This window comes from Geotrypetes seraphini, chromosome 1 (genome assembly GCF_902459505.1).
Source record: "Geotrypetes seraphini chromosome 1, aGeoSer1.1, whole genome shotgun sequence".
Classification (NCBI taxonomy): domain Eukaryota; kingdom Metazoa; phylum Chordata; class Amphibia; order Gymnophiona; family Dermophiidae; genus Geotrypetes; species Geotrypetes seraphini.
In genome coordinates, this window is record NC_047084.1 from 222,399,058 (window position 1) to 222,411,417 (window position 12,360).

General features: G+C 44.4%; 1 protein-coding gene across 24 annotated transcripts in view; it reads left to right on the plus strand.

Annotated features, from left to right (window-relative positions):
* Positions 1-12,360, plus strand: part of APBB2 (amyloid beta precursor protein binding family B member 2) — a 586,942-nt gene that overhangs the window by 241,559 nt on the left and 333,023 nt on the right. For 23 of the 24 annotated variants that reach the window (XM_033946701.1, XM_033946629.1, XM_033946610.1 and 20 more), the window contains one exon: positions 3,125-3,931. The exons of the other annotated variant lie outside the window; for it this stretch is intronic. In XM_033946701.1, coding sequence (XP_033802592.1) covers positions 3,125-3,931 — 807 coding nt within the window. The remainder of the gene's footprint in view (positions 1-3,124; positions 3,932-12,360) is intronic. 24 annotated transcript variants of the gene reach the window in all.

The window sequence follows — 12,360 nt, forward strand, 5'->3', positions numbered from 1 at the left end:
TGCCACCGCCATCGGGTAACAGCCCCCAAGCCACCGCCGTCCCAAGCTTTCCCTGCAGAAGCGTCGCACTGACCAGCATTCCGCTCCCTGACGTCAATTCTGACGTAGGAGAGGAAGTTTCGGGAAAACAAGGCATTTCTCCTCATTTCATCCAGCCTGAGCCCCATCTCTCCTTGATCCAGCATTTTCCTTCTGTGTCTGTCAGAATTACCATTCCACCTATTTTCCAGCATCACCCTTCTTTGTGTCCATCTCACCTATATCTCTATCTCACCACTTTTTCAGAATCTTCATTTGTCTCTGTCCTTGTCTTTATCCCATGTTCACCATTTGCCCTTTCAATGTCTTTATCTCCCCCCCCACACTTTTTCAGCATTACTTCTATGTCTCTATTTCACCTCCTCTTCATGTCCCCTCTGTATCTCTATCCTTATTCAGTAGGTCCTGCTTACCCTTTCTCTTCTTTGTGTCACTATCTCCATTTTCAGCTTTCCCCCCTTTTCCTTTGTTACTGCAACCTGTAGCCAGAATCTTTCCACCCTCCCTCCACTCCGGCCCAGCCCAGTATGAAATATTTCCTTTTGTTTCCCTCCCCTCTCTCTTTCTCTCTCTCTTCTCCTCCCTCACCCACCAGTCCTGCATCTGGCCCTCTCCCTTCTACCTGCACCTGGCAACACCCCCCTGCTCCGCGGCTCTCTTCAGCAACTCGTCAGCAGCGGTGATCAAGACAAGCTGCCGACATCGAGGCCTTCCCTCTACGAGTCCCGCCTTTGTGGAAAAAGGAAGTTGAAACAAGCAGGACTAACAGTGGGTAGGCCCCGACATCAGAAGCTTGTGTCGATCGCTGCTGCTGAGTTGCCGAAGAGAGCCGCGGAGCAGGGGGTGTGGCCAGAAGCAGGTAGAAGGGAGAGGGAGATAGGAAGGCTGTAGAAGCTCCAGAGCATGACACTGACCCCGGTCAGGATGATTTCTTTTTCAGGCTGCTGCTGCTGCTGCTGCCACTGCCACGCTCCCCCCCCCTGAAATGACAAAAACAGCCTAATGCCCGGCGTCGGCGTCTTTGACGTCGGGGAGAGGAAGGCTGATGGGCCCGGTAGATCGGGACGGCAACACGAGTCTATCACGGAGCCCGGGAAGGGCTCTGCGATCGACTCACGTTGCCTTCCTGAGCTACCGGTCGATCGCGATCGACATGTTAGGCACCCCTGCTATAGCCCTTACATGATCCGTTACCAAATAGTTCTTTGTGTACATAAGTGCCAATTAAGATGCCTTCTTTCCTGCTAAACAAGCAACCATATGTAATTTTTACCGACCCTCAGTGGCACCACTCAGGACTCAAACTTTTCATTGTCCTGAGCTTTACGTGTCTGCTCGTCACTGGGTCTCATAATCTTTTTAGAGCTAAATATTTTTAGACTTTTTATTTTATTTATTTATATTTTTATATATGTTTTTATACTTAGCTTAAAACTGTGGCTAAGTCTGCTTGGCTTGAGATGTCAGCGTTTATAAGGGATGTCCAAGCCGACATGTTTCGCCGAGATAGCTTTTTCAAGGCTTCATCCCTCTTCACCACCGACTACCACTGTAACCGCCAATTCTTTACCAATTCTTTAAAAACAAATGAAAAACAAATAGGTTAAACAATACTGTTGAAAAGACAGTACTTTTATATGAATGTCTGTTCAGCTGTGTCTGTAAGTCAATTTTTAAATTATTTTATTTAGTTCTTTATGAAACACTATAATGACTTTATTGCTCCATAGTTGTTGCCTTTTGTAATTTAGAAATTTTATGTCGAGGGAACAATTTTTAAACTATCTGTATTGCTGGAAAATCTATAGGTACTTTATACTTGTGGTCTCTGCTTCAGTTTTCAAAGTAAGTCTGCATGCATTTTCACTTTGAGAATTGCTAAGGAAAAAAAATCCATAATGTTCTGCATATACCTTTTCTGACAAACACAATGCACCTAGTTTTCTCTCTTGATCTAAACTTGTCCTGAGAGCATATAAACTACATTGTACGCATGAGAAAGACTAAAGAGGTTAGGGCTCTTCAGCTTGGAAAAGAGACAGCTGAGGGGAGATACGATTCAACATGATCCTGAGTAGTGCAGAACAGGTATAAGTGGACAGACTTTTTTTGCTCCATCAAAAATTACAAAGCTAGGGGACTCTTGATGAAATTATAAGGAAACATTTTTAAAACCAATAGGAGGAAATGTTTTTTTCACGCAGATAATAGTTAAGCTCTGGAACACATTGCCAGAGGAAGAGCGGTTAACATAACTAGTTAAAAAAAATAAGATCCTGGAGGAAAAGTCCCTAGTCTGCTATTGAGACAGGCATGGGGGAAGCCACTGCTTGCCCTGGATTGGTAGCTTGGAATGTTGCTACTATTTTGGTTTTTGCCAGGCACTTCTGACCTTACGTAGTCACTATGAAGACAGGATACTGGGATAGATGGATCATTGGTTTGACCCAGCATGGCTATTCTTATGTTCTGAAACAAAAACCAAATGTTTTTACCTGCTTGCAGTGTGAGCAGTTTTCAGACAATTTATGTGCATAAAACTCTTTTTTGTGTGTGTGCAGTAATCTTTCTGAAATTGTTTCCCTCATTAATTATAGGGTTTTAGTTGGAGGGAGTATGTAACCTGTTTCCTATTTCCTTGAGATGGTAACATTATTCCTGCAATTTCCAGTGCAGCCTTTTTGCTGTCCCACTAGACTCTGATGGCTTGAATTCCTAGGAAACCAAAATGACTTACTTACAGTACCAGGTACTGGAAACCTGGTTTGGCCATGGTTGGAAATAGGATACTGGGCTTATGTACTTTTATAAATCACTGGGATGGTCCAACACTATGGTAACAGTTAACTTGCTTTTAATTGGTTTATCTTCTTTCCATCTAAAATTTATGGAACACTGAATGAGTGGATTAAAATTCATTGGTTTTATGTTTGAGGGGATTAATTACTTCCTTCTGCAGTCATTTTTGATTAATAGCTAAACAGCTGTCCTGGATAGGAAACTCTGCTCTTCTGCATGCAATAACAAGGGGATGATGAGACTTAATGTCTGTCTTTTGTTAATATGTATTTCTTTTCTTTTGTAGTTGACTCCAGTGTGGATACATTGCCAGTGTTTATGGCAAGTCACAGTGCAACAGATATTGCAAATCGAAACGGCCCTGTCACTCCTCCTAACACTCTTAATCTACGCTCTTCCCACAATGAACTACTAAATGCAGAAGTCAAACATATAGAAACCAAGAATACCACTCCTCCAAAATGCAGGAAAAAATATGCATTGACTAGCATTCAGACTGCCATGGGTCTTGCTGACCCTGCAACCCAACCTCTGCTGGCAAATAACTCTGCGAATATCAAACTGGTAAAAAATGGGGAAAACCAGCTTAGGAAGGCAGCAGAGGAGGGGCAACAGGATCCCAATAAAAACATCAGCTCAGTTGGGGTTATCAACATCATTTCAGAAAAGTTGGAGGGCAAGGAGCCAAACCTGCAGATTTCCTCAGGCTGTGAAATCTTAAATTTACAGCCCCGGAAAACCAAGAGTTTCCTTAATTACTATGCAGACTTAGAAACTTCAGCCAGGGAATTGGGAGAGACTCTCGGGAACAGCCATAACGAAGAGAAATCAGCATCAAGCAATAGCCAGGCCACTACCATTGTTAATGAGGACATCCTTCATAATGGGAAACAAGGCAAGTCTTTAACTCCAGATGATGGCCAAATGGCCACTGCCTCCTCAAGTCCAGAGACTAAGAAGGACCACCCTAAAACTGGAGCAAAGACAGACTGTGCATTGCACAGGATTCAGAATCTGGCACCCAGTGATGAAGATTCCAGTTGGACAACATTGTCACAGGATAGTGCTTCACCAAGCTCACCAGATGAAACAGGTAGCAAATGAGGAAACATTTCTCTGAAAGTTTGGTAGCTTTTGGCACATATAATGCAATTTTATAAGCCATATCAGTGCCCAAAATAGTGATTTTAATTAATGAATAGGTGTTCCTAAAATGGTCTGGGCCAGTGGTCTCAAACTCAAACCCTTTGCAGGGCCACATTTTGGATTTGTAGGTACTTGGAGGGCATCAGGAAAAAAATAGTTAATGTCTTATTAAAGAAATGACAGTTTTGCATGAGGTAAAACTCTTTATAGTTTATAAATCTTTCCTTTTGGACAAGTCTTAATAATAATATTATAATTTATAGTTAAAGAGACATATGATCAAGAAATTGTTTTATTTTACTTTTGTGATTATGATAAACATACCGAAGGCCTCAAAATAGTACCTGGTGGGCCACATGTGGCCCCCAGGCCGCGAGTTTGAGACCACTGGTCTGGGCTATATTCATGTAAAAGTGTTCACTAACGAAACATTTCTACAACTGGGCACCTCCATTTAGGTGCTCCAAGGATGCATGGTAGAAGCCTATTTTATAATAGAACCTGGGCGACTAGGTTCCATTATAGAATACTATTGTAACCTGGCTTGGTGTAACATCGGGCACCTAAATGTAATAGGGATGTATGTTACTTAAAGTAGTCTGTTAAATTATGTGTGTGAGCTCTGCCTGTGGCCCATCCATTCTCCCTGTGTGCATGTTTCCTTTGCAAATATGCACTTTGTAAGTTAAGCATTTAAAGAATAGAGCTGAGATGCCATGTTAGCACTTTACACAGATAAGTATACACATGTGTGCATAAGTGCTAGTATTCTAGACATATATGCAAGTAGAGTATAAATGCAGGTGCCTAGACTGTAGAATTGTCCTGCACCAGCCTATTACTGCCTACTTTTACCTGGAATAAGTGGAGGCGTTCTTAAGATAGGCATTTGTGTGGGGTTTGTACTTAATGCACATGCAACTTTGGGACTTTCCAGAAGGGTCAATGTTGAAATGGTATTTATGTGCATATTTTCTTTATAAAATAGGTGCAGCATATATGCATATCTGCCACTCAAGCAGCCTTTTATACAATTACTCCTATAATGGTCTATAGTGGTGTGTGCAGCCACATTAGGTTTAGACAGAGGTATTAGTATTGACCTACAAAATACTTGAGGCTTGATCTAGACCAGTGGCTATCAATCTTTCTTCTGTTGTGATACATTAAACACTATAGTGTCCAGCTGAACAAAGGAAAAAAATCCTATATGTCATTTAATTGTTGCTAACAATGATGTCAGGGAAATATAGATGCATTGAAGGTGACTTCAGGGTAGAAGAGAGGGATGAACATTTTTCATTTGAGGCTAATAACATGTAGGGAAAGTCCAAAAACAAAAGAACTGTGGAGGCTGTTTCAGATGTAGACTTTATTACCATAAGAAGAGTCAATAAAAACATCTACGATTTCAGTATTGAAGAGGACCCAACATGTCCATGTTTTGACCTAATAGTCTTCCTCAGGGGTCCTAATAATCTTCTTATGGGTTATAAATTGGTGTGTCAGTATATGTGGACATGTCTGATAGAGAAAACTGTGAAGAGCAGTTTACCCTGTGATAGTGAACCAATATGGTGACTTGTGGGCTAAATATATAGCTGAGGTGTAAGTAATGGTGTTGAATATGAAGATCAAAACAGAAAGAACAGATGACACTCTGTATCTCTGTATATTTATGGTGTATAGAGCCGGGGGTGAAAAAAAAAATCTACTATGTGCCTAATAAAACAATATTACACAAGACCTAATATGAGGTGTTAAATAGCCAAACATATGTGCATAAAAACTGTGTCAATCAAGAGCAAAGAAATGAGGTGCAGAATTTACGTACCCGGTGTGTTCTCTTCTGAGGTATGTGGATATTTACGCCCTTGAAATATATTAATTTTCATTAAACAGAAAAAATTAAAAGATTAAAAAGAGAAACAAAACTCAAAAACAAGGTCTACATACAGAGGTCTTTTGAATCAAGTTTCAAGTTTTACTGTATTTTTCGCTCCATAAGATGCACGTGACCATAAGACGCACCCTAGATTTAGAGGAGGAAAACAAGAAAAAAAAAAATTCTGAATCAAATTCTCCCTGCCAGGCTCTGCACCCAACCCCACACTCCTTGCTAGGCTCTGTACCCTGTCCCTCCTCTGGTGGTCTAGTGACCTAGTAGCAGACAGGCAGGCAGGCCTAATGGCCTAGTTACAGGCAGGCAGGCCTATTAGCAGGCAGGAAGGGCCCCCCCCATCCTGAGGCAAGCAGGCAGGGCCCTCCCGTATCCCTCCTAGCTCCCTGAACTCCTCCCCTCCATATGCTCAAATTTATTTGTCCTACAAATCAACCCTTCTACCTGATATTTTAATTTTAATGAAATCTATACATAAAGGCCACAGCAATAATCCAAGTGGGGCATATCGGGGCTGAGGTAAAATTCTAGATTTCTCTACATGAAGAGGAGAGATGTTGCAGTTTCCAAACAGTGTCCGTTGACCAATGTATTTATTTAAGCTTTCATTGTATTAATTGAGAATATCCTGAAAACTAGACTGGCTGGTTCCCAAGGATCAGTTTGGGTGCTACTGATCTAGACTGCTGTTTCCTAAGTATGCTTAGAAAACCAAAAAAACTCTGTGGAGTGACGATGTTCCCAAATTGACTTTATTTGAAAGTATCAAAGTTCCAAAGGTACACTAAAATCATCCACATAAAATAATTCCATCCACATAAAAGTAAATCATCCACTTAAGAGCCTTAAAGGACCTAGTCCGCTAGGGATACAGGACCCAACACGGGTCTCACTTCCGGTTCACCACACAATTGGACCCCTGAAGAAGACTTTTTGTTGAAACGCGGACCGTGTTGGGTCCTGTATCCCTAGCGGACTAGGTCCTTTAAGGCTCTTATGTGGATGATCTACTTTTATGTGGATGGAATTATTTTATGTGGATGATTTTAGTGTACCTTTGGAACTTTGATACTTTCAAATAAAGTCCATTTGGGAACATCTTCACTCCACAGAGTTTTTTTGGTTTTCTCTGGATTTTCTTTTTTGTGGATATTTTGGGGTCAATTCCTTTTGTTTTTTCCTAAGTATGCTTATCCAGTTGGGTTTTCAAGATTGCCACAGTGACTGCATACTGTATGAAATAGATTTACGTACCCCAATGCTTGCAAATTGTTACATACAAGCTAGACAAGCTACAGCACATGTGTCAGACACAAGGCCTGCGGGCCAAATCTGGCCCGCCTGTCCTTTTTATGTGGTCTGCGGCAATGTTCCCGAACTGCCCCTTTTCACAGCCCAGCATGTCCTCCTGTGCCGGTCTAATGTCGCCATCATGCCGGAAAGTCTGCTGGCTTGGGCAGTGATTTGGCAGTGTTGTATATGGCTCGTCCTCCTGCCTTCCAACCGCCGCGGTCCTCCCGGGCGGAAACAGGAAGTTACACGTCATTGGAGACAGACGCGCCAGGTGAAAAGCAGGAGGGAGTGCCACATACACTACTGCTGAATCACTGAGGCTGGCAGACTCCTCGGCTTGGCAGCGACATCGGACTGGTGCTAGAGGGAAAGATACCGGGCTGTGAGGAGAGAGGGACTGGCGCTGGAGGGAAAGGCAAGCTGGGCTGTGAGGAGAGTGGGACCGACGCTGGAGGAAAAGGCATGCTGGGCTGTAAAGAGAGCGAGATGAAGGGAGAGAGGTTGGACCTGGGGTAGTGTGGAAAAAGATACTTGAAGGGAGAACTGTTGGGAAGAGAAAGGGTGAAATGGTGGACCTGGGGGGAGGCAGGCAGGCAGGGGGAGAGATGGGATGGGGGGCAGTTGGGAAGAGAAAGGGAGAGAAGTTGGATCTGGAGATGGAAAATTGATAGGTAGCTGAAAATTTAAAAAGGAGGATGAGAAAGAGGGCGAGATTTGAGTGGACAGAGGCAAAAAAGAAAAAAGGAGAAAAGTTGAAAGGGAAAAATCAATATGTTGGAGACAGGGACTGGATCAAGAGAGAAGAGAAAAAATTGGACAGCAAACACTGGAAAGAGAATTAGAAGACAGACAAAAATCAGAAAGAGAAACTGGGACCAAAAGCAAAATGACCAGACAACAAAAGGTAGAAAAAATAATTTTATTTTCTATTTTGTGATTACAATATGTCAAATTTGAAATGTGTATCTTGCCAGAGCCAGTGTTAAACAGCAAGTGTGAACTAGGACCTAAAAGAGAAGAAAAGTCTTTTTTATTTATTTTGTAGCCGGCGTGGGGTTGGAGAGGTTGTATTCCTATACTAAGACTAATTTCCTTCTTTGCTGGCGCGCAGCGTGGGTTTTGGCAGCGGCGGTGATTGATCCAATGCTCACAGAAGTCTTGTGAGTGTCGGAGCAGCCGTCGGTGCTGGGGCCCACACTGCAGTGGCGTACCTAGGATATGTGGCACCCGGGGCCCATCATTTTTTGAGACCCCCCCATGTAAAAAAATATTTTTTGTAATGACCATGAAACGGAATAAATGGTCAGAATAGAAACAGGCAGTGAAAATTTTCTTATATTCCAAACATAACATTTAAAATTATGTCTGAATTGTCATGACATCAGAAGTACATATGGAGTAGTTGCAGGTGATGCTTGGGACAGTTCTGATTGTGTTAGTTCGGTTTTATGTGTTTTTTGAATAGAAGGGTTTTTATTTCTTTTTGAAGGTTTTGCAGTCTGTGGTCGATGTCAATTGGTTGTAGAGTTGGGGGTCGAGTGTTGCAACTTGAATGGCTAGGAGGTTGTCAAACAGTTTTTTTTCTTTTGACGTTGTTGGTTGGAGGGTGTGTGAATGGTGTGTGAGTTCTCCTATGTCTGTTTGAAGTGGATTGAATTATTTAGCTGAAGAAATTAGTTACCCCCTCATCCCACACACATTCTCTTCCATTTTTGTTCCCATTATAAAAAACACTGATAAGTTCCCAGAAAAAAAATACATTAAAATAAGAAGTGAAAACAAAGGCCCCTACAGATGAGAACATAACATAAGAATAGCCTAACTGGGTCAGACCAATGGTCCATCATGCCCAGTAGCCCATTCTCATGGTAGCCAATCCAGGACACTAATACCTGGTCAAAACCCAAAGAGTAGCAACATTCCATGCTACCGATCCAGGGCAAGCAGTGGCTTCCTGCATGTCTTTTTCAATAAACAGACTATGGACTTTGCCTCCAGGAATTTGTCCAAATCTTTCTTAAAACCAGCTACACTATCTGCTTTTACCATAACTTCTGGCCACTACTTTTTTAAGTTTAGATCTTTCCTTTCAAACAGAGACCTTGCTAGATGTCAAATATAGCACAAGGTAACTTCACATGGACTTAGCTGTGCAGGAAATGTGAATCTCCTCATACACCCACAATATAGTGCAAAAATGTGCAAAGGTCTGTTTTTTTTCTTTCGATCACTACATAGCCTAATGCCACACAAGCAGCGCTGTTACAAACATATTCTGTAGGTCAATGCTAAGGATAACAAAGTTTCCTTCCTTGGACCAGAAGGAGATACTGATAAACCACTGGAAGAGATCCCAAAACAACACCCAAAGACCCACTCAGTGTGTGAACCAGTTGAGTGGAGTGGACTAACTGGGGGGTGGAAATGGGCCCAGAGTTTGCTCAGCAGAATTTCCCAGACCACCTCTTCCTCTCAACACATTGACACGCTGCCACCACCACCACTAGGAACACCTCACTGGGTAGGCCAGCTATGCTATAAACTTTATAAAACACATTATTATATTTTCTTATAAAGCACATATTTTAACTGAACTCTCTGACATCCTCAGCCTTTCCATTCACAAAAATAGAAGGAAGAAAAGTTCCCATTTCCTGCTGTTTCATGTCCCCGGCCTATACAATATTTTTTTTCTGCAGACCCTTCAAAAGTCTGACCAAATCCTCGTTTCACTTGCATTACAAAGTATTGAGGATGCCATCTCTCCCCAATCCCAGGTCCTAAAGTCTAAGACAGTAGTGCAAACTAATGCTGCCAGATTCAGGAAAAAAAATTTCGATTCGATTCAGCCTATTGAATTGGTTTTTCAATTCAATTTTCCTGCCCAGTTGGGGTGATTTTTTTCAAAACTCCTGGTGGGTTTTATAGCTTTTTCACCCCCTTTGGTTTCCCCTAACCACACTGGCGCTGTGGTGTAAATAAAATAAAGAAACAAAAAGGACTTTTCCTCTCTCTCTGTTAAATCCTAGCTCACGTTTGCAGTCCAACACCAGCTCTGGCAGGATACACATTTCAAATCTGACATATTATAATCACAAAACAGAAAATAAAATTAATTTTTCTACCTTTTGTTGTCTGGTTATATTTCAAATCTTGTTGGTCCAAGGCTCTGGTTTTCTTCTGATAACTTGCTTGCCAGGGTCTCCTTCTTTCTTCTTTCTGCATGCTAACCATCCATCTGCCAACTCTGTCCTCTCTTTCCATTTCCCTTCCCTCCCCAGGAAGTCTGGTATCTTTCCTTTTTTTCATCTCCCTCCACAGATCCACCTTTTCTTAATTACCCTTTCATCCGGCATCTCTCCCTCCTTCCCCACCACCCCAGAGTCCACCATCTCTCCCTTTCTTTTCCCAATTACCCTCCTATCCAGTATCTCTATCCCTCCTCCACACCATCCCTTGTGTCCAATTTCTCTCCCTTTCTGTTCCTTCCCTCCCTAAATCCCATGGTCCATCATCTCTCTCCCTCTCCTCTATTTTCAGACCCATTATTTCTTCCTCCCCCCCCAAAGTTTGGCATATGCACGTCTCTTTGAACACCCCCTTCCCTCCGTGTACTTCTAAACCAGGGTCCTCCCCAAAGGCCTGTCCCCCCTTAAAGGTCTGCCTGTCCCCCCTTGAAGGCCTGCACCCCCCTTGAAGGCCTGTCCCCCCCTTGAAAGCCTGCACCCCCCCCTGAAGGCCTGCACCCTCCCTGAAGGCCTGTCCCCCCTTGAAGGCCTGTCCCACCCCCTTGTAGGCCTGTCCCCCCCTTGTAGGCCTGCCTGCCTGTCCCCCCCCTTGAAGGCCTGTCCCCCCCCCTTGAAGGCCTGCACCCCCTTGAAGGCCTGCACCCCCTTGAAGGTCTGCACCCCCCCTTGAAGGCCTGTTCCACCCCCTTGTAGACCTGTCCCCCCCTTGAGGGCCTGCCTGCCTGTCCCCCCCTTGAAGGCCTCCCCCTCTTGAAGGCCTGTCCCCCCCCCCTTGAAGGTCTGCACCCCCTTGAAGGCCTGTCCCACCCCCTTGTAGGCCTGTCCCACCCCCTTGTAGACCTGTCCCCCCCTTGAAGACCTGCCTGCCCCCCCTTGAAGGCCTGCCTGCCTGTCCCCCCCCTTGAAGGCCTGTCCCTCCCCCTTGAAGGTCTGCACACCCCCCCGAAGGCCTGTCCCCCTTCTTGAAGGCCTGCCTCCCCCCTTGAAGGCCTGCTGTCCCCCCCCTCCCTCTTGAAAGCCTGCCTGCCCGCCCGCCCGCCCCACCCCGAAGGACCGCTCGCCCCCCTGGCCTCCCCGCACCACCTATGAAGCAGCACTACCTATGCTCCCGGCCTTGCCGTTCAGTCCCCCCCCCTCGAAGGACCGTTCGCCTCACTGACCTTCCTGCACCACCTATGATGTCAGAGGAGGGGCGGGACCGCGGTGCAGGAAGCAGCGCCCAAGCAGCTCAGGGATCGCTGACGTCGCGATCCTGCTGCGGGCTGCTTCACAGGTGGTGCAGGAAGGTCAGTGGGGCGAGCGGTCCTTCGGGGGTGGGGGGGACTGAACGGCAAGGCCGGGAGCACCCCTTCAGGGCTGGCACCCGGGGCGGACCGCCCTTCCCGCCCCCCCCCCCCCTTGGTACGCCACTGCCACACTGTGAGTCAGCAAAGGGGATATCTTAATAAAAAAAATCCAGCCTGCGACTTAGCCTGTGTTTTAGATTTCGGCCTCTTATGTGATTTGAGTTTGACACCCCTGAGCTATAGCTTAGGGCCTTGCATTACAAAGGGCTTCATGTTTCATTAGCATGAAAAATTACTAAACCTACAATATACTTCCTAATTGATCTAAAGGGACCTCTTGAATATTATAGCTAAGGAGCTGCAATCACACATAAAGTAGCCCTGGGCTGGGCAGGCCACAAGTTGAGAAAAGCTGATCTGGATAGAAATGTTAGGAAGAGCAGGAACCATACAGACCATGACTTTTGTGGGCTCATATATTCATCTAAATTAAACCCATACAGGGCAATTTAAGTACCCCAATGCTGTGTGCTTAATGCCTTTTCTACAAATGGCAACTTGATGCCATGATTCTACTACAAAATACTAGCATATGGTGACCTTGACATGCTCATGTGTAGGTGCTATCTCTTGTCATGTGAATGGCAGG